Source organism: Oxyura jamaicensis, chromosome 5, assembly GCF_011077185.1.
Source record: "Oxyura jamaicensis isolate SHBP4307 breed ruddy duck chromosome 5, BPBGC_Ojam_1.0, whole genome shotgun sequence".
NCBI classification, from domain to species: Eukaryota; Metazoa; Chordata; class Aves; order Anseriformes; family Anatidae; genus Oxyura; species Oxyura jamaicensis.
The window spans coordinates 21639427-21663991 of record NC_048897.1 but is presented as its reverse complement, the minus strand read 5'-3'; the positions used below and the strand labels follow the sequence as shown (position 1 = coordinate 21663991).

At 42.7% G+C, this 24565-nt stretch overlaps 3 protein-coding genes across 5 annotated transcripts in view; all 3 read left to right on the top strand.

The window, feature by feature from the left end:
• Nucleotides 1-7696, top strand: part of MAPKBP1 (mitogen-activated protein kinase binding protein 1) — a 94726-nt gene extending 87030 nt beyond the window's left edge. For all 3 annotated transcript variants that reach the window (XM_035328625.1, XM_035328626.1, XM_035328624.1), the window contains 2 exons: nucleotides 2819-2904; nucleotides 3888-7696. In XM_035328625.1, coding sequence (XP_035184516.1) covers nucleotides 2819-2904; nucleotides 3888-4181 — 380 coding nt within the window. In that variant the 3' untranslated portion in view covers nucleotides 4182-7696. The remainder of the gene's footprint in view (nucleotides 1-2818; nucleotides 2905-3887) is intronic.
• A 1229-nt stretch (nucleotides 7697-8925) lies between these two features.
• Nucleotides 8926-17843, top strand: JMJD7 (jumonji domain containing 7). The gene is made up of 8 exons (XM_035327134.1): nucleotides 8926-9050; nucleotides 9629-9782; nucleotides 10726-10979; nucleotides 11758-11814; nucleotides 12523-12618; nucleotides 13983-14059; nucleotides 15100-15259; nucleotides 16945-17843. Exons 1-8 carry the CDS (start codon nucleotides 8984-8986, stop codon nucleotides 17031-17033), a joined length of 954 nt encoding a protein of 317 aa, XP_035183025.1. The 5' UTR covers nucleotides 8926-8983; the 3' UTR covers nucleotides 17034-17843.
• Nucleotides 17844-17866: 23 nt separating this feature from the next.
• On the top strand, nucleotides 17867-24020 carry LOC118167601 (acyl-coenzyme A thioesterase 1-like). The gene is made up of 4 exons (XM_035327133.1): nucleotides 17867-18890; nucleotides 20363-20559; nucleotides 20834-20836; nucleotides 21878-24020. The coding sequence occupies exons 1-4, from the start codon at nucleotides 18437-18439 to the stop codon at nucleotides 22481-22483; spliced, it is 1260 nt and encodes a 419-aa protein (XP_035183024.1). The 5' UTR covers nucleotides 17867-18436; the 3' UTR covers nucleotides 22484-24020.
• The last annotated feature ends 545 nt before the right edge of the window (nucleotides 24021-24565 follow it).

Sequence of the window (24565 nt, the reverse complement as noted above, 5' to 3'; positions counted from 1 at the left end):
CAGTTTTGTTATGTGAGGTAAGGCTTGGCCATGGCAAGTTCCTTGCTGTAACCACCTGTGAGAGTGAGAAAATCTGTGCTGCTATCACTTTGAGGACTTGCAAGCTAGGCATACAGTGCACATGCAGGCTCATACCTTTGGGTATGAGCATCAAGAACAAGGATTAATTTTTGAATTATCTCTAATTTGGAGAAAAAAGATACTAGCTGGGGAACTATTTTACCTGCTGAAAGAGCTCTTGTATCTGTTACAGGCTCTGGTTTAAGGTACATCAATCATATGAAAGCTAGTAGGTAACTTCAAACTGAAGCAAAAATCCTATCCTCCAAGGCTGCGGTCTTCAGAGGTTTTTCTTTTGTGTCACAACCTAAAAGGAAATATGACTTCCCAAATTACTCGGCTTAATTGTGCAGTATGAAGCTGCATGTTAACCACTGCTCTGATATATTATACATTCAGGGGACGAGGCAGTGCACAGTTTTGTAATCCCTTTTGCTATGTTGTTAATATTCGTGTCTGAGAAGGAATACCTCTGTTATCCTTTGATCAATTACTTTCTGTGGTGTCAGGCTGTCCCACCATTCACTGCAATGGTGAAGTACAATATTTCTGCACCTAAGCATTGCAGAGAGACGTTCTGGGTTTGCTGCACTTTTTGTTTCTGCATTTCTAGAGGGATCAAATGCCTAAGATTGAAGTACTGGTATGCAATACAGGATTATTTTTTTAACCCTATTATTATTATTATTTTTATTTTATTTTATTTCTTTTTTTACCCTAACCCCTGCAGAGGAGAAGTTTTCTCCAATAGAGGTGCAGCCTGGAGCTGTGGAATCATTTCTACAGCAAGGCAATAACGGTCCATTTGTTTCTACTTTCAATGCTGAGTTTTCTCTTCTAGATTCGGGAATCCAGTGAGATATCACATGATTTTTGGTCAGTTAATAGGAACCTCTGTTTGCAGAGTTAGCACAGATAGTGCAGAGAAACAGCGATTCTTCAATTCTTTTTATTATTATTGTTATTTTTAAGCAGCTCCCAGTACAAAGCATTCCCTTTCAGCATCATTATTTAGTGAGTTAGTATGGTTTAGCACAGTTGATCTACATTTTTTTTCCCTCAGTGGATGATTGTCAGCCTTCACCTTCTTGGAGATCACTTTTCCCAAATTTGTAGTGGTAAATGCTGGAAAAGCTGTTTAGATCGGAGCTGGCTATTGATGCGGACAATTTGCTGTGTCTTCTGTGGATCTTAATGTGGCAGTTTAGACTAGAACTGCAGGGCTGGCAGTCAGAGACCTGTTCTGCTTCTGACTTGCTCTGTGACTTTTGGATTCCACTTAATTTTTCTGTCCTTCTTTTTTCTTGCTTGTATAACATCTACTGTTAAGGAGACTTATTTGTTTTTATTAAAGCATTTTGAAATCTACAGTTAAAATGCTGAAGATGTGCTGAATACTGTTGCTGTGTTTAATGTTCCCTGCTGCTTTCTGAAGAGCTGTGCTCTCCACACACAAGAGGCAGAAAACGTCTGTTACTCAAGCATTGATATTAAATTTGTGACCTTTCTCCAGACTGCCATCTCACAGAACTGGAGACCAGCATAAAAAATGAGTAGAGGAGAAATCCAGGAACAATAATGAGAAGAAAGAAGTGGGTTAAAAAAAAAGGGGGGGGGGGGGGGGGGGGGGGGGGAAGGGGGCAAGAATCTTGGATTGAACAGAAACCCACTGTGCTCTTCCAGGTTGGGTGATTCAGGAATGAAGAATGCAGATGGAAGGGTTTGCTTATGTCCCTTTTTGTTTTTCAAGTGTATTTACTTGTACATAAATGGATGTTCTTCTAGCAGTGCTTATTTATGCATCTTCTAGATGTATTCATAAAACTAGCTAAGATTCCCTGCAGCCTGTTCAAATATGATGTTCATGGCAGTGCAGAAATAACTGTGCTAGTGTGACAAAGTTCAGTTTTTAGGGTAACTAAAGGAAGTCAAATGCCCTTTGTCCAGGCCTTTGTAAATTGAAGATAACTGCAGTTTGTGTGTCTGTCAATGTCTTTGTTCATGATTTATGTCTAACTCATGGAAGTGTTTATTTTATGAAAGCATTGCAGGCCTTTGGCTCTGATGCTTTGGAATTAGTGTCCAGTGAGCACTGGAAGAAAGCTGTGTTGCTTGCTTCTATTTTCAGGTTTTGAAATATGGTGTACCAGTATCCTGGGTTGTTCAGCAATGTGATACTGTTATGACTGGGTTTGTTAGTCAGCTCCTCTGGACCTTAGCCCTCACTAGAGAACACTGTTATAATTCAGTATAATCTGTCATCCTCACAGTTCTGTATGGTGTGCAAAACGATATGTGAAGGAGAGTGTGTAAATTTCCAGGTAGATGGAGGCTAAATTAGAAGCACCTCAGATCAGTCCATATTGCCACTGGAAGACTTCTTTCAAACTTGAATTTAAATATAAATAAGAATAACATGGGTGATTTTTGACTATCCTTGACTGTAACAACATTGTATGATCCGGCAGAAACCATTACTGACTTTGGAGAGGCTAAACATTAGAAAAACAGGAATGTTTGAAACAAGAAGCATCTCTAGCTAATGGAGCTTTATCCAATAAGCCTCTCTAGCTAATATGAACCAATCTAGAACTTTATCCAATGATTGACTCAAACCATCCCTAAAAATTGAACAAGAAGTGTGTGCATGTGGTCTTTTGAATATGTGTTAAGAAACGTTTTCTTATCCAGCTGTGAGATCTCAGATATCGGAGTGTCTGTGCCTTAGTGTGGGCTTTTATTTTTTCCTCCCTTTCAGAATCGTGCATCAGCGTAGAGCAGTGTGAGCATGTGGTATCAGAGCTCCAGGACAGCATGCGCAAAGCCATTCATCTGTACCGCATGGTGAGTCACCTCAGACACAGTCTCTATTTTAGCAGGTTGGCTTTACAGTCCACGAGCACCGAATATGTGTGCTTGCATGCTCAAGGTATTCTCTTGACTGCGTGTTCAGTAGCAGAAGCTGCCTGGTTTACTTCTCTGCACCTACGCTTGAGGTCTGAGGCAGGAATTCCTGATTTCCAGCTGCCGCATTTTCCAATGGCTTGTTACAGTATTCTGAGCAAATCAATTAACGTTACAGATTGTTCTTCCTATTTGTAAGCTGAAGATAACAGTACGCTCTTTTTCAAAGGGGTATTAGGGAATTAGTTAATATTTATACTGTGCTTCAGAGATATAGAATATTGTATGAGCTTTAAATTTTATTTTCACCTTCTGTTCTCTGTCTTTGATGCCTGGGAAAAGTATTAGCAAGTTATCGTGGGAATCCAGCTGTGAGAAGGAACGTGCATCCACTTGCCTGTCCCCCTTAGTGCCAGACCATCATTACATGCAGAGTAGTACAACAGATCTTGTTTGCTTTGCTTTGCACTGATCTGTCAAGTTGTACTAAGTGTGGTATTTCCACAGTGAACTTCTGCCACGTGTTCCTCTGCAGCTACAGTCTCAGTGCTTGCATTAGCTGTGACCTCTGCATTCCTGTGACCAGCTGCATCTGGCAGACAGAAAGAAGAGACTGTGGCCCTGTGCTGCAACTGGGAAACAGTACCTGTTTAGGCCCAATATTAAGGGATCGTTACCCAAAAATGTGCTTTCCACCTCTATCCTATTGGGGTAATGCCTCTGTTACTTGTATGACTAGCTGTATTGGATGCATACATATATGACTAAATTGGCAGTCTCAAATGTTGAAGAAAAGGACACTTAAATGGTCTGTTATTCTTCTTTGTGGCTTCACTACCGTAAAGGGCTGAAACTGCTTACTTTGTGCTCTATCCAAAACCCAATGCATTCTTTTTTCTTTTCTTTTGCCTTTTTATTTTCAGGTGTTAAATGATACGGAGTCTTCTACTGACAAAGATAAAATAGCAGGCCTCCTGACAGAAGCATTCTCCTTAATGAAGAAAGAATTGGATTCCCTGAAGGATGGGGAAGAGCTTCCAAAGGTTACGGAGGTACTGGCACAGTCTCAAGATACCACTAGGCCACTAAATGATGGATCTGGTGCCAATCTACCAAGTCCCAAGAGTCTGGGAGATGAGCAGACACTAGCTTTGCTGGAACAGTACTCAGAGCTATTGCTACAAGCTGTGGAACGACGCATGGACAAAAAGCTTTAAAAGCAGTGTCTTTCAGGTGCTTGTGAATACACAGAATTAATCCCAAGAGAAGGACCACAGAGAGATCTTCAGACTGATGCGATCATCATGCTGGTCTAGAGCTGGTGGGGTGACCTTTAGAAACTGATTTCCTCAGGCCCCTGCAACTGACTTGCTCTAATTCTTAGCAATGTGCTGGCCACAATTTTAATATTTTTTTCCCAATTGTCTTCAAGTTCCTGTCTCTAGACAAAGTTTTGAAAGAGGAGTTTGGAGAAATTGCCTGGAAATTTCTCCATAGCCAGGAGATCAGGATGTTTGGCACCTAAAGAAACAAAGAAAATCCCACTTATCCAAGCAATTCTGAACTGCTGACTAAATACAAAGGAGTTCCAGTGAAGCCAATCCCTTCTTCTCCAAGGCTTCAGGAGAATCAAGAAGCAGACTTTTTATGGGTTTATTTATTAATTTATTATTTTCTGACTGTTACTCTATGTCACATTTGTGACTATTATCTTTATTCTTTAACAAAAAATGTCAATCCCTTGCCATATCCCAGCGAGACACAATCTCTGTATTATAAATCCCCAACAGGGAGACAGGCTGGAGTGTCTGTGCAATTAATGAATTGTTTCTGCTTAGGTGTTGTCTTGCTGTTCTTTCTTTTCCTGCCATAGTTTGTTACCTAGAGTAATCTTATTGTTGTCTTGACTACTCTGTCTGCTTTTCTCTTGTTTCGCAAGACAGTCCCCATACTGTATTTTTATCTGTGTTTACCTCCAGGGGTAAGACTTTGCAACCCTTGGACCAAGCTTTGGAGTTTGCTTAATGAAATCAGTAGTGATATTTTAAATCTGGAATTTGACATTATGTTGATATTCATGTACTGCAGCCTTTTTTTTCCTGACGACGTTTTAAAAAGATTTAAATACAAATATGAAAGTTCATTTCAGCCAGCTTTCATGATTAGGAATTGGATATCAACTTCGATGTTATCATGACTGGGAAATTTGGGGTTATGATTTATTTGCTGAGAAGTGACATTGAAAACCTGGTTTCCATCTCATACAGCATAACTCTGGATTTGAGAGATCTTCAGTGCAACTGTTCATCCATATCATTTGTTGATTTCGCTGTCTTGATGCGAAAATGTTTTCTTGCTTGCCAGGAAAACAATACTTACATCCTAAGAAAACTGGGATTCTCTTTCCTTTTGTAAATCTACTTCACCTACCTGCAGAAAATGGTTTCCCTAGAACTTTGAACTAAGATATTTTTGAATGTGTTTTTTTACCTTTCCCCCCCCCCCCCCCCCACCCCAGCTTCTTTTCATTAATTTCTTGACTGAAACAGAAAATCTTCTTTGCATTTGTGTGCAATTCTCACCCTGTGGAGCTTCTCCAAACCTATGCTGACTTGTGTTCGTTATGGCTTAAAAATGTCCAGTGATACTTTACTAGTCAATGATAAGCTAAGGAAAAAAACAACATTAAAACCAATAAAAACTCTTCAGCACCTTCCCCCTTATTCCCACTCCTTTTCACAACAGAGGCAGATGCACAAAATGCTTTATTTCTTCCTCCATCTTCAGACTTTCTTGTATTTATTTTAAGGCAGAGTAGTGTAATCCCATTTTATAAAACTAATGCAAGAAGCAGCTTCCAAGTGGGTGAGAGAATGCCAGCATCTGGAAGTCACTGAAGGTAGCCAGTCACTTTGTTCCATAGGTTAAAGGCCTGAAGCAATCTTCTTTTGTTTTACTGTCCTGGTTGGCATCTCTTTGAAATCCGGTGGCTCTCTGAAATACACTCTGTTGTCTTGCTTTGTTTTATGTCCTGTGTGACTGGGGATCTGCATTGCAGCCTTTTTCTTCTGGGACAGCCAGACTGGCAACCTATTTCTTCAATATGCTCTAAGGATGAGCTGCAGTTCTTGCTCTCCCCCTAACAGGTTTTCTGGCTGATTACCACTGCTGAGTGCTTCAGGGCATGGCAGCATGGCAAGCACTTTCAGAGCTTTCCAGCTTTTTCTGCCTGTAATGTAGATCTGCTTCATCAAATGTTTCAGGTGCCCTTGCTAACCTTCCCTTCCATGGGCTTGTACTGAAACTTTTTAAAAGTGTTGTCTTCTAGTCTGTCTCGGCATTGCACTCTTTTGAATCAGTTGTGCAAGACAGGTTTGTAAAGACAAGTTGAAAAGTAGAGGAAATTTCTGGCAGTTTCCTTGAGTGAAAAGTTGTGCTGGAGATGCTGTGAGTGGAATGTCTGGTGGCAGCTGTGGGTCTGTGATGGAGTTAGTGTGGGTCTGTGACGGAGTTAGTGTGGGCCAAGCTTGCTTTTAAGGTGATTAGTTCCTCCACTTTCAGACTGTGAACATGTATGTCCTAGTATACAAGAAATTTCTTGCTGTACTGGGGCCACAAGACACTCAGGTAAAATAGCAGTCCCTTCAACCCAGGTATCTTTTGGTACTGAAGATAATGGTTTGAGGGTCCTTTATATTACTTCCTTGTGCAATTCTATTCCATTTTATTATTTCAACTATGAGGTAGTGACAAAAAGGGTCAGAGAGAGCCAGAGGCCAGAATGAAATTCACATCAAGGCACAGAGCAACAAACAGCGAAGCTGGCATAGAGATACCAAACTCCTTGGAAATGAGACGTGGAGCAAATTTGATTTTTAAGCTGACCAAAGTAGTTTTTGCTTCCTGGAGTGGATTTTGCTTGGGGGTCATGGCTGCATGCAGGAAACCAGGGGTAAATTATTCAGAATGATGATAAAAGAGTTGGGCAAGTAGATCAGCTGGAGGATGATTGTATAGTTTAAATTAGAATAGTATGTGTAGGATATTCAGGAAAACAAAGTAGAGGTAGAGAGTCTTGGCCCGAGGAACATTATTTGGCCAATAACCACAAAAGATGTAGTACAGAAAGGCTTCAGGAAAGTAGATTTAGGACTGAGGTGGTGATCAGTAATTGAAGAATGAATTGAAAGATGTTTTTTTTAAAGATGTCCTATTGGGCCTCTTGTTTCTTTGCTTGCTGTCCTCTAAGCGACTGCATATTAAAAGGCAGAATTGTCAGCTGCTTGCCCAAGGTTTGGTAGTTAAGAACTGAGTAGTGGAAGTCCTGTAAAGGAGATGCTAGTGCCACACGTTTGTTGCTTAGAGGCATGACGAGATAGCGCTGCTGTTTGAGACTGATGCAACTGACTCTTCCCTGGCAACTTCCTATTGCTGGCAATAGGAAATATCCCTAAAAATTCTAGTTTACAGCAAAAAGAGAGCATAAATGTGTTACATTTTGTTGCACTTTGTGAGTATGGTTCACTACAGGCTGTCCATTAGGCCAAGTAGAGAAAAACTGAATGGTTGTTGCCTGGGAAGTGAAAAGGCTTATGGGAGGAGGTAATAAACTTGAGTCTATCCCTCTTTCTTCTTTGGGATCCCTCTTACTGGTTTGTGTGGGTGTTAGCACAGGTACAACCAGACACCTGTATTAAACCAAGTTACCTGTTTAACATAGTCTGTAAAAAAAAAAAAAAAAAAAAAAAAAAAAGAATTTAGATCTACCTGTTCTGCTTATATACGTTCTATCCCGTATACCCAACATTCCTGGTCAAAATGAGAACAGTGTTGTGTTCCCCTCCAGCCCCATCTTGATTGTAAATAGTGTCACTTTGCCTGCAGGACCCCTTGCTTCATTCTTAGGCCCTCTGAAGTGGTGCAGGAGGAAGCGCAGCAAACTCGGTGTCATTCCTGCTGCGGGTCGCTGAGGCCTTCCTCCTTTCCCTCAGTAGCACCCAGGTGATGTACGATGTTTGTGCGTTTCCTCCACCTCCTCTCTCAGGTTGTCTTCTTTCTGTCAGCTCTCCCAGGTGTTGGTTGGGGTAGGCCTTAGAGCATCCTCACCAAAATCCCCCATTTTGGAGAATTCATCACACCTCAGAATTGGGGTGTTTCCCTACAGGAGTAGAAACATACAAACTTAATTTTTCTAAAGAAAGGATATGTATATAATTATATATAAGGGAAAAATACAGGTATTTAAACACCATTGCTAAAATTCATGCATGTATATGGTGTCATCTCCCCCCCCACCCCCCCCGTCCCCAGATATGCAACATCCAGGATACTAAATGATAAAAACCTCAAGAAAATAATAGAAACAGGTCCTGTGCAGCCCCTGAGCGAGCAGGCTGTTCTGTGGGGTAAGACAAGCATGCCCTGTGTTTCAGACTGAGTGTTGTAGAGAACAGTGGGCACTGGGCTGTGTTCGTGTGGGTGACCTGCTGTACTGAGGGATGGGAAGTGCGTGGGGCAGCAACTTTAGGAATAAGCCATGTCCACCCTGCATGTCTTGTGTATGCCCTAGGCACCGGACAGCTCTACCTGTGGTCTTCAACACTACCCTTCTCCTTCAGTGGTTTAAACAACAGCAAAAGCCCAACCCTCTTGCTTTATTTATAAATGTGTTTTTATACTTTTGCCTCCAAGTAAAATAATCCTTTAAAATGTCTTTTTTTTTTTAATTTGAAAAAATAAAAAGTGGTTTTTTTTTTTTTTTTTTTTTTTTTTTTTTTTTTTTTTCCGCACTGTGAGGCTTCCCCCCCGTGCGGGAGCTGTTTTTAACTCTGTATTCATTTGTACTCCGTGTCTTAAACTGTTTCAATAAAAATGTGATCATTTGGTACAGCCGTTCCTCGCCGGCAGCACCGGGGGACTCTTTTTTTTCCCTCAGCCCGGGCCGGGGCCTCCTCGGGGGCCGGGCCCGGGGGCGGAGCGCGGGGACGCGGCCGTGCAGGGAGGCGGCTCGGGCGCGGCCATGGCGGAGGGCGCGGCGCTGCGGGCCGTCAGGGGCTGCCTGGCCGCCTTCCCGAGGGAGGCCCGCGGTGAGCGCCGGGCTTGGGCGGCCTCGTGGCTCCGGCCAGAGGCGCGGTGGGGGCGGGAGGAGCCCGGCGGGGAGCGGGGGGAGGCCGCGGGCAGGCGACGCAACCATATGGGGCGGGCACGCCTGGCCCGGGCGCCGTTAGCCCCTGAAGAAAGTGATGTTTCTGGGTTGTGTTCCGATGTGTAAAGCGGCAAAGCAAAGCGCCGTTACGGCTTCTGAGGGGCTTCTCGCCGTGTCTTTGCTGTCACCTCGGTGGAGGCTTTATAAAGGCTTTTAGCGGAGGTGAATCCCCTGTAACACGCGGCCTTCCAGGCGGCACGGCTCTCCCGTGGGCCCCCAGCTGGGACGTGTGTGGAGTGAGTCTGGCTGGCAGCAGGAGGAAAACGGGGGGCTGCCTGCCCCTGGCACCAAATTGCTCTGTGACAAGGTCAGGGCTTTAACAGCGAAACCTTGGGGGTCTGGGGGGTGACCAGCACTCGGTGACCACCAGTGGTTTGGGGTTTAAAGCCACTTAGAGCTCTAATACAGGGCGCTTCACTCTGGACACAGAGTAAAGCTGCTTCTCGTTTTCCTGGACAGAGTTGGGGTGGACGGAATCTGTGCCATATCTGGATAGGCCTCCATCCCCGCTGGAGTTTTATCGAGAGTGGGTGAGTCCAAACAAGCCCTGCGTAATTCAGAATGCCATCAACCACTGGCCAGCTCTGAAGAAATGGACCTCGGCATACCTTAGGTAGGAATGAGCTTTTGAGCATGACTCGTGTTCAATTTAAGTTGACCTCACTGAAGGGCCCTTTGTTAATGCTTCTACTCATGAGATTATCTCAGATTCCTCTGTGCATCTGTATGAAGGTGTTCAGTCATCTCCTTTACACAATGTCCAAAGCTCAAGTATAAATTTCTTCCTACAAACATGCTACCCTGAGCAGTTCAGATTCAGTAGGAAGGGTGGGGATTTTGACCAGGTGCAGCCAGTAGACTTACATTATCAAAACGGAGTCCATTCCTAGTGTCTTGATGTGTGCTCCACCCTGTATCCCCTCAGTTAGAGTGGGGCTGTAGCGCTGTAAAACCAGACTGACTTGTTTGTGACCAAGTGCATCCTGTTTTTTAAAAGAAATAACGGAGCATTTTAACAATGTCTGAATTTCAGAAAAGCAAGTTCTTTTTTTGAGAGGGGATTTTTGGTTAGACCTAAAATAAATGTATTTTTAGATTAAATTTCTCATTGAAGTATGGTCTATTAGTCTCAAAATGTATGTCTGTCAGTCCTTGTCTATGCTTTCTCTCTCAATAGCTTTTGAACATAAGGCCACACAGATTTGGCTGGATTGAGTGGTCCTGAGGATATCAGGCTCTGGCACAATTCATGAGAAGTGACTAAAGAGGGCCCTCTTTCTGTCTCCACTGAGGAAAAGGGAGATACTTCATGAAGTCAACTTGTAGAGATGAGAGAATTCAGAGAGGCAAAAGACACTTCTGTTGCCTTGAATGCAAGGAGCAATTGGAGCAGAGTCCTTAATAGACAGTAGAAAATCTTGTCAAAAGATAGGCATCTACGGAAAGCCAGGCTTCTTATTTTTGCTGCCCATAAAACATGTTGTTCTTAAAGTAACCAGTGTCCAATACAGGAGCCAATTACAGGTGTGGCTATAAACCTTTGATTTATTTTGCAGGGAGATAGTAGGTCCCAAGGTAGTGAGTGTGGCAGTAACACCAAATGGTTATGCAGATGCGGTGTTTCAGGACCGTTTTGTCATGCCAGAGGAACGCCAAATGCCTTTCATGGACTTTCTGGACATTGTGGAGAAGAAAGTGACCTCTCCCAACGTATTCTATGTGCAGAAGCAGTGTTCAAACCTCACCGAGGAGTTCCCTGAACTTGTCTGTGATGTGCAGCCTGACATACCATGGATGAGTGAGGCACTCGGTAAACTTTCTGTTTCTCCTGCATCGAGTAAAATACTTTGTATGTAACTTTAAAACAACCATGCCACGTTCGTAGTTCTTTTGCTGGTTACCACTGCTCAGTTTGGTTCCATCCCCTTAGAAAGGAAAACTGGTGAAATAATCATAGAGTAATCCTAGTTTGGGGTTTGGTTTACTCCAAAATCAGCAACTTACGTGTGTTTTGTCACTATCACAACGAAACATTAGGTAGTGCTGTACAGCACCTCTTTCCATGTAGTGGCTTTTTTTTCTGGTTTAGAGTCATGTTTGGACTCGAATTTGTGCTGTTGCTACCAAAGTTGTTATAAGAAATGAGTGAACACACAGCCTCGCTTTTGTATCATTCCAGGTGTTTGTTTCTCTTAAACTCTGTTCCATCTAAGTTGTTTTCTATTTTCCAGGATATATTTCCTTCAAATGTTAATTTACTATGAGCTCACGTTCCTTTTGCAGCTAAACATAAATGTGCTGCAGTTTCTCTGTGAGCTAAATCTTAGGGATTCAGGATGTGAAAATGCAGGTTGTAACCCTCAATTTCGTGCTGGGTAGTGAAGCCTGATGGGTGCTACAGTAGCTTCCCGTGCGGAAGTTACTGTTGCTCACAGAGTGCTCTTTGCAATGGGAACTGTCATAGTTGGGAAGGTAGCTGAAAGATAGAAATAAACCAATCTGCCAAAAAAATATTTAAAATGCTTTTAGACATGATGCTTCAAATTTCCTTTTTGTTACAAACATTTCTCTATCCCCTAACCATTCAGGGAAGAAGCCTGATGCTGTGAATTTCTGGCTCGGGGAATCAGCTGCTGTGACATCTTGTAGGTATTGTATGGCGCTGTCTTTTCTGTGCTTTCAGCTCAAGTTTAAGCCCAATTGGTTTGACTTAGTGGCTCGGTAGAATGGCATGTTTTCTCTGACAGGGCAGTTCTACTTTAACGTGCATTCTTTCAGTTGCTCTTCTGCAGCCTCTCACTGCCGTGTCTCTGGGTGCCATCTTCTGGATGTTGCATCAGGCAAGGCACTGATGATTTCTGTCCTGTCAATGTTGAGGCCAGCTTAGTGTAAATCAAACCAGGTCCATCTGTGCCAGGCCACAGGATGTTGTCCCACACATAACTTTCTTATACAGCGGAGTAGAGAATGCATGAAATGGAGACAGGGTGTGCTTTGCTTGGCCATTCTGAACTTCTGATTTTGTAAGAGTATTTGAGAGCCAGAAATCCCACCTGCTCTCAAGTGCCAATCAGTTGACTTCATACCAGTTGGCTGATAGCATCTATCCCGGGTGTCATCGTGTTTTTGTAACCTGTGTTTGTGTATTACTGATAAGGTGATTTTGGAACTTGCTTGGCTGAGTACATTTGCTACATCATATTGCTGGTTTCCACTCCCACTGGCCACAAGAGGAGGAAGCGGCCTGATAAGTAGAGGACAAGCTGATACCTTCAGTTTACTGTAGTTTTGGAGGTAGAGAAGGAAACAACATTGATTTTACTTTTCTCTCTTTTTTTTTTTCTAAATCTTAGTACATAAAGATCATTATGAGAACTTGTACTGTGTGATATCTGGAGAGAAACATTTTCTACTGCATCCACCGAGTGACCGTCCCTTCATCCCATATGGTACATCATTTACTGTGTGTATATGTCTGGAGGCAAGAAGGGGGAGATATTAAATGCTGAAAGACATGAAAATGGGGGCAGAGATAACATGTTTTTTTCTTTCCACTGCACACAGAAATCTGCTATTGTATGCAGCACATGGTTTTGTAATGCAAACATTATTCGGAGGTCAGGTTTTCCTGCCCTATAAAATAATAGGTTCAATGACACTCATGGCAATCTCTTTAGCTTTAGAATATTTAAATTATTTGTATCTTGTCAGCATGTATCATGTTGTCTTTGATGTTTAACAGGTTTGAATTCTGCCCGATCATTCTTTTTTTAGGAAAAAAAAAAAGCTGGGAAACTAAAAAGCAAGTTGCAATTTAATGAAATATTTAAGTTACTAACAGAATCTCTGAAAACTATATAAATGAACAAAGAGATTCTTATGACAGCATTACTTTGCCTGTTTTCTCTTTGTTCTTGTTGTTTTCCTGGGTACACAGTAGTCATTTGTTCTGTTAAAAAAGTCATCTAGACAATTGACAGCTTAACTCATCGCCTAATATTTTTTTTTTCCAATTCTTTGATTTTCAAATCTTCAGATCAGCTGAATGTAGAGTGCTAGATGACAGTAACATAATTTTGCCTAGGTACAAGCGCAGCTCTAATGTTGTAATTATACTGTTTTGTTTACAACATTGAAATACACGTCATATGATTCATACCTTGTAAAAGAAGTGACTGTTAAAGCATTGAACCCAGATAATGCTCACATTTTGTAGTGTATAGTAAAAGGGTGACTGTCTTTTTGAACATCAGGTTAATGGAGAGAGACTCTCTCAAGCAGTTACAAAAGCACATTTGCTGAAGCAGTGGAAGAAAAGCATGCTGCTTTTCTGAAAGTATCTGAAGCAGGTGATAAGCCCTGTAGGGTGAAATTAGAACTGAAAGGCTAGCCACAAGTCATTAACAGCTCTGAAAAAGGCTATCTTGCTGGACTGACCTAAGAAGAAAGGACAGAATGTAGAATGCTGGGTAAGTCAGGGGTGTGTTTATGACTTCTGAAAGGGAAACAAGATCGTTACTAGAACAAAATAGGACCGGGAGAAAAATAGATTTTGAGGAAGAGAATAGAATAATTTCTGTGAGGAAAAAAGGTTGGAATTCTTAACGGGAAGGCAGTTCAGTATTTTGGCTGACTTAAAATAAGACAAACCAGAAACTAAATAAAAATTGCAATGAACAAAGAAAAGGACAGAAAATTTAAAATGGTTTTGTCTTAATTTTTCTGTCACTTAGTGGAAGTGTGACAAGCCCTTCCAGTAATTTCTCTGAGTACTACTTTGTGTTGTGCCATTTAATTCTTTCTGCGGTTCCAGAGCTCTATCAGCCAGCAACTTACCACGTATCAGAAGATGGCTCATTTGAAATTGTGGATGAGAAGACTGCAGATAAGGTAAAAATGATACAAAGAACACAGTCGATGTGAAAAGCAAAGCTAGTTTTGCACACTGCTGAGATCTTAAACTGAGCTTCTTGATGGATATTTAGAAATGCCACATTATTGGAAAGAATGCCCAGATATTTCACTTATACTTTACTATTTGTAAAGAATACCCAGCTTCCACACAAAAAAAAGAATAATATTACTGCATACCTGAAACCACTGATGTCTTAAGCCGTCTCCCTTACACCAAACTTAAATAGATCCATTAAATGATTTTTAAATTAATCAACAATAAAAGAACTGATCTAATACAGTCCTCTGCATTCACCTTCTCTGGCCCTCTACTCAGGGATGTGTTTTGCTTTACAGCAGTATTACCCAGTGCAATAAACATGTCTGTCTCAATGAATAATTTGTGTTTGCTTAGTTGTGGCAATATTTATTTGATTAGAATGTATAGATCTGAAGTCACTTTACAAGAACTCAGCACCCTTTTGTATATAATCTCTCTTTTTGCCTGTGCAATGTGTGATTAATGCTACAGCTGAACTGGAGCCTGGTTTTTTTTCTCTGTTTACAGAGTGCTGCTCATAGAATCTAAAAGGAGTGTTCTTGTCATACAGTAAGGTGGAGTGCTGAGGTCTGTAACTCTCTAGGGCAAAGGAGAAATTAATGCAGGCAGCAGGGATGTTCCAGCAGGAAGGAGGGTGTTTAGTTGACAGGAATCAAAGTAGATCAGAGTGCTTTAGAAGAAGAAAGGAATTTCTAAAATTTCAAAAGACATTTTGAAAGTATGCCATGAGAGTGAAATTTGATGGCTGACATTTAGCAGCTTTTCCCTAATTAGAATTGCTTCACTGAAGAAGGCAAATTTTTTCATCCTTGACCTATTCTCAGTTGAGTGTGGAAAGCTGTGTAGCATGTGTAATGTTTTGCTAGGCAAAATATGTATTTTATAACTAGTAAGTCTGGTTGTCAGTTGTTTTTCTGGGGGCTTGCTGGAAATGCTTGCCACAGTCAGTACCACAGACATACTCTTTTGCTTTCAGGTACCCTGGATCCCCCTCGACCCTTTAAACCCAGATCTAGAAAGGTATCCAGAGTATGCTCAGGCAAAACCTTTGCAGTGTACAGTGAAAGCTGGTGAGATGTTATACCTCCCTTCTCTCTGGTTCCACCATGTTCAGCAATCTCATGGCTGTATAGCAGGTAAAATACACAAGATTTCCAGGTATATATTTTGAACTGCGCTGGGTGCATGCAGATAAGAGATCCCATAGCAAAGCATTAAAGGGACCTTTGGTCACAGTTATGTCATCTAAATCCCTTCAAGAAAAAATAAGAATATCTGCAGGTGCTGATCCTGTTCTATTCCATGGGGCTATCTTCTTGCAGTCTGTTTTGTTTGTAATTCATATGGTTGTCAACAAGAGTCAGGGATGTATCAGAAAAAAAAATGTTCGTAGTTGTCAGCTTAGGAGAAGGATAGTTAACTCAGTGATCATGATCCAGATTTTGTTTATGGCAGGGAGCTAAGTAGTTTGTCTGCCTAGTCTGATAACTGCAAGCTGGTCAGCTACATACCTTTCACAAACAAACTGCATGTAGTGCATGACATTAGCACATCAGCAAAAAGGATTTGGGTGAAGAAAAGGAAACCGGAAACACAAGTTTTAGGTGTGGATGTAGACACAACATGGAAACTACTCTGTTATGTGAGCTGGAATTTGCTCTGACCCAGTCTTTTACCTTGCTAATAAGCACATGCTTGTGTTACTGATCCCCTGAGCTTATCAGAAGTCTTCCATCTCCTTCTTTGTAGGATGCATCATCATCTCGCTTTTTATTTTTCTGCTTCCCCAGGAAAGTTCACGAATTTCAAGCATTGCTCATTTGCTGCAGGTGGAGGGGTAGGGATGGGAAGTAGTGCAGAGTGTTATCATTATGTCCTCTAAATTTTGCAAGGTTTGCAGAAGTTTTTTTTGCTGTCCTTCACCTGCAATAATCCTGTCTGCCCAGACAGAGTAAATAAAGTATTTTGAATAACATAGCATTAGTATTTGTGTTACACTGCAAATATTGCAAACCATTTTTTCAGTATTGGCAACAGTGTGATAAAAAGTCCAGTTAGCTATAAAGCAATATTTCCAGTTCTCTTTTCCCAGTACTGCTATATCTGTCCTTAAAGACAGAAAAAGTAGAGTTGTTTCCAGTTGCAAACCCCCAGCCACTGTTTTTCTCTGTCTAGCAGAAATGCTAAAGAGTTGCTGTGTTTATTCAGCCTTTTGTTAACTGCACTGCATTCTGTATGCACTTGAAAATCAATATTCTCTGGGTCTGGTCCAGTGGGTGTTGGAAACTAGTGTATGCCTTCCTACAAGAACCATTGGTACAATATTATACTGCTTGACTTAGTTTTTGCTTGACTTTTTTTTTTTTTTAAGCAGATGTTACACCAAATTAAATTGAGATTCAGAATTAAAGCACTGCCTAATTACTCACCATTTTGATTAAGTGGTTAGTTTGCCATCTGTCACACACTCAGAGGAAGAGAGGTTCCTATCCAGATTCTAAACGTTGAAGTGTTTGGTATCTGTGGCCTAAATAGGAGACATTTCACGTTCCTATACATTTTGCCAGTTTCTGCTCCAAGGAATTCCAGGGACAGAGTCTAAAGAGGAGGTAGTTTGAGTTGACAGAGTTGCATTGGCAGCAAAGAACTCTAATGTTTGCTCACGTTACCTTTGGCTGTAGTCAAAATTTTACTCATTCCAAAGTTCAGTCACTAACAGGGCAACGCCTGTACTAGCTGAGCTGTCTGAAACGTTCTGTGAACGTTTGTAAATCATTACATTACAGCTTTAGGAATGCCTTTTTTTTTTTTCTCTCCGCAGTGAATTATTGGTATGACATGGAATATGACCTAAAGTACAGCTATTATCAACTGCTAGATTGTCTCACAAAAGCTGTGAAAGTGTTATAGCAGAGGTGGGAGACTGGAGTTGGCAATCTTTCTCTCTGATGTGATGCAGTCATCAGCATCTGGGACTGGAATACAGACCTGATTCAAGTGAAAAGAACTGAACACTGAATTATCTTCAACATCTGTCAAGCAGCTCATGGCTATTTTGCTTGATTTCAGAGTCTCAGGTCAATTGGCCAGGTTTTCCAGCTTGTAAGTAGAAGATGTGATATCAGCATTTTAAGGACTTTGCACGTTGCCCCAGTGATAGTGAACAAAATAAAATTTGAAAGGAGGCAATCCAGGTTTTGGAAGTCCCAAAACAAAAGCCATGACAATTGTTCAGGTCTACAGATGGTTTTTATAACAAGCCAAAAGAAGAATCTGCTCTGCCACCCATGCATCAGGCTGCATCAGTCCAACGCATACATCCAGCTTAAGGCAAAAATCCTGCCCGGTTGTGATCACTAAGTTCAGTTGCTGTGGTGTTTTGGTGGTGAGAAGTTACAGCTTCTGCAATAAAAGGTCAGTTTAAAAGCTTACTTCTGTACTGATTTCTGACATTACTCAAATGATGTGATGCGTGGAGAATGTCTAGAAGGACGTGCAAAGGTCAGTAGTGGTTATGCTACATGTTTTTATTACCAGTTTCTATTTCTTTTCACCATTGTATTTAAATGTAGCTGCATTTTCTTACATCCTCGGTGGTTTTAGAGTTGCTTTGCCTTGTCTTCAGTCAACCTGCACGTCACCTATACATGTATTAATCAGGAAAATGCAGATACTCTTTAGATAAGTTTGACTATTCTGAAGAATTTTTTTTTTTTTTTACTATTTTTATTATTATTATTATTATTTTTAAGAAACACAGCTAAAACCTAAAACATCATTTCACCTTGTGGTTCTTGTTCAAAAATTACTGCAGACTCAAGAGGGATTAAAGACAGGCTTTGTTTCATGGCTAGGTTAAAATGTCGTGTTGCTCCAGATTTCCCAGTGTGTTTGTGCGTACCTTACCATGCCTTGACAAAGGTGCCTGAGCCCATTCTGCGATCCAAGCTGAACTTTCCATGGTCTAGGGGAAAGGCTGTGTGAGTATCTCTTTCTGCCACTCCAGGTTCAGGGGTTTAGTCTTTATATTACCAGAAATAAAAGTGCACAGCAGGAGCAAATGACAATTTCTGTCCTTGCAAGCCTGTTGTGCTTCTGTAGGACACCTGAGACGAGGTGTTTGGAGTGGTGTATCTGAACTACATCTCCCAGCAGCCCATGCTTGCTGGCTGGAGGAAGCAGTCTCGGTGCTTCCTCCTGGACTTTGGCAGGGATTTTAAGTGTGAGAAGCGCCAGGCTTCTGCCGTTCCCATTTCACACAGCCCGTGTCTCGCCAAACACCAGCAACCTCCTCTCCCTGCCAGCAGAGCTCGATGGCGGTGCAGGTGATGGTTCTGCCTTCCCGCAGGTGTCTGTTCGACGACCCTGTGCAGATCTGCGTGACAGGTCTTGTGCCGCGGCAGGAGGTCACCCTCAGAGCTTGCCTGGTGGACGAGGGTGGGGAGCTCTTCCAAGCCCACGCTCGCTACAGGGCTGGGAGCAGCGGGGAGCTCGACCTGACCCGCTCCCCAGCTCTGGGGGGCAGCTACTCGGGAGTGGAGCCTATGGGGCTGCTGTGGTCTCTGCGCTCCAAAACGCCCTATAAACGGCTGGCGAAGAGGAATGTCCTGACCCCTTTCTGCGTGGACTTGGAAGTATATGAGGGCCACGGGGACATGAGCCAGTTGCTGGGAAAATGCACCCATGAGCGAAGTTTTTTAGGAGAGGGAGTGAAGAGGATTTCAGTCAGAGAAGGTCGGCTTAAAGCAACTCTCTTCCTCCCTCCTGGTGAGTTTTAATCCTCTTCTGGCTTTCCAGGTGTAAGTTGCATTGTACATTGTGCACTGCAGCCCCTCAGCAAGCCGGCACAAAGCCACCTTTATGGTTCCCTCAGCTGGTGCTGTGTCCAGCCACTTCCATCCCCCCAGCAGCGCAGGGCAGCCGTGAGCTTTGGCCAGGCGTTGCAAAGGCAGAGGGTTGCGGTGCGGGCAGCAGTGGCAACGTGAGGCATCTCCTGGCTTCAGCCGAGCAGGGAGCAGGGCCTCTCCTGGCTGAGGGACCTGGGGAAAAGTGTGTTTATTTCCCAGCTCTTCTGACAAGCTGAGGGGGCAGAGCCCCCTGGTTTTGGCCAGAGCTGTAAGGTGAGGAGTGAAGAGATGTGGTGGGAGCAATGGGATGGGGTCGCAGCAGGTCTGGGCTGTTCCAGCAGCTGCCACGGACTCTGGGCTTGTGTCTCTGTCTCTCTCTTTGGCTTTGGGAAAGCTAAAGGAAGTCTGTATCTGCTCAGCTGAGCAGCTGAACTGCACACAGTACGTAGAAAGACAGGGGACAAACAGGGAAGGCAAAGCCTCACACAGACATCACATTTGCCAAGTTCTGTATAGAGACAAGGGTGAGACTGGATCCTGAGTAAGGCTCTGAGTCCTGAACTGTTTATTTTCCTTGAGCAGTACCTAAATGTGACTATCTTGCTCCGTAGCAAGTAAAAAGTCATTTGCAGCTGCAGTGACACCAGATTTTGTTATAGAAAGAACCTGCTGTATCTGGTGGTAAGAATGGGCAGAGCAGCAGCAGGAAATGAAGATCATACAGCGGTGGGAGGAGAACTGAGAAGCCCAGAGGTGGTTACCCAGATCAGACTGAAGCCTGAATTGGTGTATGTCAGTGATGGCATTTGTTGATGCATTAAGTCAGGTGTTCCCTGCTTGGAAAAGGTGCTAGCACTGTTACTGAAAGAACTCACGCAGTGATACTGCACTTAAATCAGTCCCCAATGGCCTGACAACGTCTAGGCCAATGTGAGCTGAAACTGGTGGTGGGAGAACAGTGCACAAAATACAAACTTCCTATAATAAACTCCTAGGCAAGAGAAGAAATATCCAAATTAGCGTTCTTATGGGGAGAGAGGTGCTGTAAGGTGAACTCATCTTCATAATTACACAGCAGAGAACTGACTAATGGAGAGGGACTGTGGAAACTAGGTTTCATACTCTGTGCTGCTCGCAGAAATGCTTGGGATAATCCATACAGGAGAGGGAATAGTAATTTATTTATAATCATCTCAGTTAATTAGGCTGTGAAAAAGAGCCCAGTTACATTGAGTGTGTGCCTCAGAATGAGAACCTACATGTGTAAAGCTTCAGAGGATGATTTCCTGTTGACATCTACAGTTTGGATGTGCGTTGAGAGAGTGCTACTGGAAAAGGAACTGTAGAAAGTTTTCTTTGTGAACGTGTATGTATATTTATCTCTCACTGCAGGACCAGGACCATTCCCTGGACTTATCGATTTGTATGGATCTGGAGGAGGTCTTGTTGAATACAGAGCAAGTCTTCTGGCTAGCAGAGGCTTTGTGACTCTGGCTCTGGCTTACATGGCCTTTGAAGATCTACCTGCTATGCCAGAGATTCTCGAACTGGATTATTTTGAGGAGGCTGTACACTTTTTGCAGAAGCAGGTAGGAGACAAATAATGGTATTTTTCCTACTGGAAGCTACTCTCTAATTTCCTAATGTGAAATGCTATATGTCATTGAATGCAGCTAAGTTTCTGAGATGTAAAAGGAGAGAGCATGTTCAGACAGCATGATCTGAGGTGGAAAACAATGTGCCTCAACTCCAATTTTGCAAGTAGTTGGATAAAAATTTTGCATAGCACCTTATGACGGTCCATGGAGTGTTGTACAAACGAGTATTTGTGTAAGATTTATATCACAGCAGTTCCCAGACTAGAAGTGCAACTTCTTAAGCACAAGATTTTTTTTTTTTTAAAAAAAAACAAAAACACAAAACCAAAAAAAAACACAACACCCACAAACAAACAAGAATTTAGAGGGGAAAAAAAATCCTTTGACTTTTTCTATTATTTCTGAGAGGTTTCTGATTCTGAGTTAAGTTTCACAGGACAGTAATAAAATGCTGTAACAGCAGAACATCAGAACAGTATAGTACTGGAGACTATGCCATGTTTTAAGAAGCTGGGGTGGTATTAGGATATGTATGTGGGATGAGAAAAACACTTTTATGGCAATATACTTAAGCCAAAAGAGACCAAGAGAAATTACATTTAATTTAAGCTTTGAATGCAATGCTACTTAATGTGATTTTCATTTCACAAAGTTGATCGTGTCAGCCCAGGATATGAGTAGTTGATAATGGCTGTTTCATATCTGTTCTTGTTGTTCCTCATCGAGCTGTAAAACTTCCAGAGTATCTTACAAGACACAAGTTACAATGTGAATTTGTGTGAAGAGCCTTCACTATAAATAAGTTGATTTAAACAGTTGTTGGGCTTACTCAGCCCCAGGCATAATCAACGTTGTGTGTTCCGAGACAAAACAGAAGATAACAGGTCAGCTATAGAAGCGTATGAAAAAACAATGGCAAGAAAGAAAATCAATGCATGTAAACCCATGAAAAATTGGTTTTCCACAAGGGGCCTGAAGAGAGCAGGCTGGGATGAATGTTTGGAGGCAAGAGCAGTAAAATGTACAGTACTGAGAGAAAGTGTCAAGCCAGGATGCAGAAGAATCAAAAGGCTTTGTCTATGGAGTTCATCAGGAAGAAAAAGTGTTACTGGGGAAGAAATACAGAGTTCTTGGTCATTCTTGTGGAAGCTCAGCAAAAGGATCAATATGGGGGAGAGAGAACATGAATAGAGAAAGGGTAAAAAACAGGTTTTAATCATACAAGGAGTGAGGAAGCTGAAGAGGGGGGAGGTGTTTATGTCAGCCCAGGATATGAGTAGTTGATAATGGTTGTTCCATAACTGTGTTTCAGGTGAAGGATACTGGGATTGGCGTTTTGGGCTTGTCTAAAGGAGCTGACCTAGCCCTTTCCATGGCCACATTCCTACCTGGCATCAAGGCAGCTGTCAGCATATCTGGAAGTGGTTTTAATTCTTTCATTCCTCTGCGGGGGGATGGCTTCACTATTCCTCCCCACCCATATGATCTGGGGAGGATGAAGACCAGTAAGCAGTCCGACCTAGTAGATTTTTCAGAAATCCTAGATGATCACAGGGACCCCGCAACGTGGCACTGTCGCATTCCCATGGAGAGGTCCTTGGCCAAGTTCCTCTTCTTGTCAGGGCTGGATGACACGAACTGGAAAAGTGACCTCTATTGCCAGGATGCTGTTCAGCGCCTCCGGCGCTGTGGGCGGAAGGTAGAGTTCTGCTCCTATTCTGGAGCAGGGCACCTCCTGGAGCCACCGTACCTGCCTCTGTGCCAGGCTTCCATCCACAAAGTGCTTGGGTTGTTTGTGCAGTGGGGAGGACAGTGGAGGGAGCATGCCAAAGCCCAAGAAGATGCGTGGCACAGGATACAGGACTTTTTCTGGCAACACTTGATGGACTCGGATATTCCTAAGAGCAATCTGTAGTAGAAGTGTCACTGTCAGCTACGGTGGCAGGGTTAGTATTTAATTTTTCACTGTATTAGGGCTGGATTCCTGGAAAACTATTCAAAGCTTCCTAGCCTCTCTCTCTTTAAACACCATTGTTGCATAATTGTGTATTTTCATTTCTCAAATAATTTCCTGTTTTTGAGTTGAATTTTAAGTGTCATCTGTCCCCAGCTACACTATGGACTGGCACCATCTGATCTGTCTGTGCTGGAGCCATCAGTGAGAGCCCACCATCCTGTCATGCAGACTGTGTTTGTGCCCAGCTGTCTTTGCTTTCAATCTCCAACCCTCTCCCTTGGTAGCAGGAAATACTCTCAAAGGAGGAGTCCTTCATTGAAATGTTCGGTATTACACCTTTAATTACCCTAAATATAAGCAGTGGTTTCTCAGGGCAATACATCAGTACATTTATTCACCTTTCCTCTTGGTATGTCATTTTCTCACATTCCTTAGAAAAAAGATGCTACAGTTCTGATCTGAACTGAATAAAGAGGCACTCTTCTGACTTACTCTGAAGTGCAGTGACAACGTTTTTTTCTGGTACTTCAAAACCCAGCAGAAATTAATCTTACCCTGGTTGCACTGGTTGTATCTCCTGCTGACTCCAGGTACCTTACATGTCAGATGGAAGTTTGCACTGTGCTACCTAATAAATACAATGTGAATGTGTGTATGCACACCTTACTTGAAACCATGTGAATGAAGCCTTCGAAGACCGTCTTTATGCCTGTAAACGCACAGGCAGCAATCCTGGTGCAGTCACAAGCTATCCCTTCACCTGGCTGAAGGGTTTCTGTACAGGAGTCCTTACCTCTTGTCAGGAACAAGAATGGGGGAGTTTGCAGAAGGGTTCTGCACAGTGCTCAAGATGGGTGTGATGCAGATGTGTTAAGTAGCTGCTTTTGAAACTTGAAGTTTAGTTTATCCCTGTTTTGGGGAGGAAGAATAATGCCATGGCTGCTGCTGAGTTCCGAGGAGCCCTGTGGAGCGGACTGTGTGTGCTGTCTTGCTGCTACAGCAGAGAGCTGTGGGCTCACTGGCAGCTGGGGAATGCCACACTGAAGAGAGGAGTGATACTGCCTCCTGGGGAAATGTACATTAACCCGCCCTCTGCTGAGGTCCAGACCTGGTGAGGACAGCTGGGATGTACCTCTTGCAATTGCAGGGTACTAGCAGACAGCAGCTTGCTTGCATTTCCCAGAGATTAAATGGTATCAACTGAGCAAATTTTGCCTCCTGGAGCAGTCGAGGCTCCTGTACTGACCACAAAACGCAGCGGGAGGTGGGCGTCCATCAGGATTTCTGTTACTACCTCTTCATTTCTCTTTGTGCTCTGCGTGCCTTGTGTCCTGCACAAATTGTGGTGGTTGTAAATGTTTAGTGAGTGGGTAGGACCTGACAGAAGAGCAATGTGTAGCACCAAGGGAAGTCAAACACATTTGAGCAGTTCATTTTGGATAAGGGACATTTTCTTTTCCCTCATTTGTCTGTTTTATTAAAGCTGTCAGAAAACCCTGGGCTGCCCATCCGGATTTGTCTCCGACTCGGGCCACTGTACTGTGAGTCTCTGGAAGACGAATAATTTTGTTCTGTTTTTACTGAACACAGGCTTATGCAGTACAGTGTATTTTGTGGGACAACACGTTATTTTAAGCCCTTCTGAGATGAAGATGAATTTTCTCAACCTTCAAGGTGCAGCTTACAGACCTGTGTTTTGAATTAGAATATTGTGAGCTTCTGAGAAAATAGATTTCCTTTAACTATAGGAAACTGCTGTTAAAAGGAAAATACTTTGGGCCAGCAAAGGACCGATGGGTCAGCGATGCTTTCTTACGGTCTGACATTGCTGGTTTCAGCAGTCACATTCGAGGAAATCATTGCTGCAACAAGAGGAGGGAGGGAGCTGGAGGGTGACCCCATTGATGACAGCACAACATAAAACCTCTTTGTTGGTCTGAAATTAAAGCTTTGCTATCCAGTTGAATCCCATTTATTTACCACTTGGATGGCAGCTGGCATGAAAGGTCGAAAAGGCTGATTAAGCAGCAAGAAGGACTG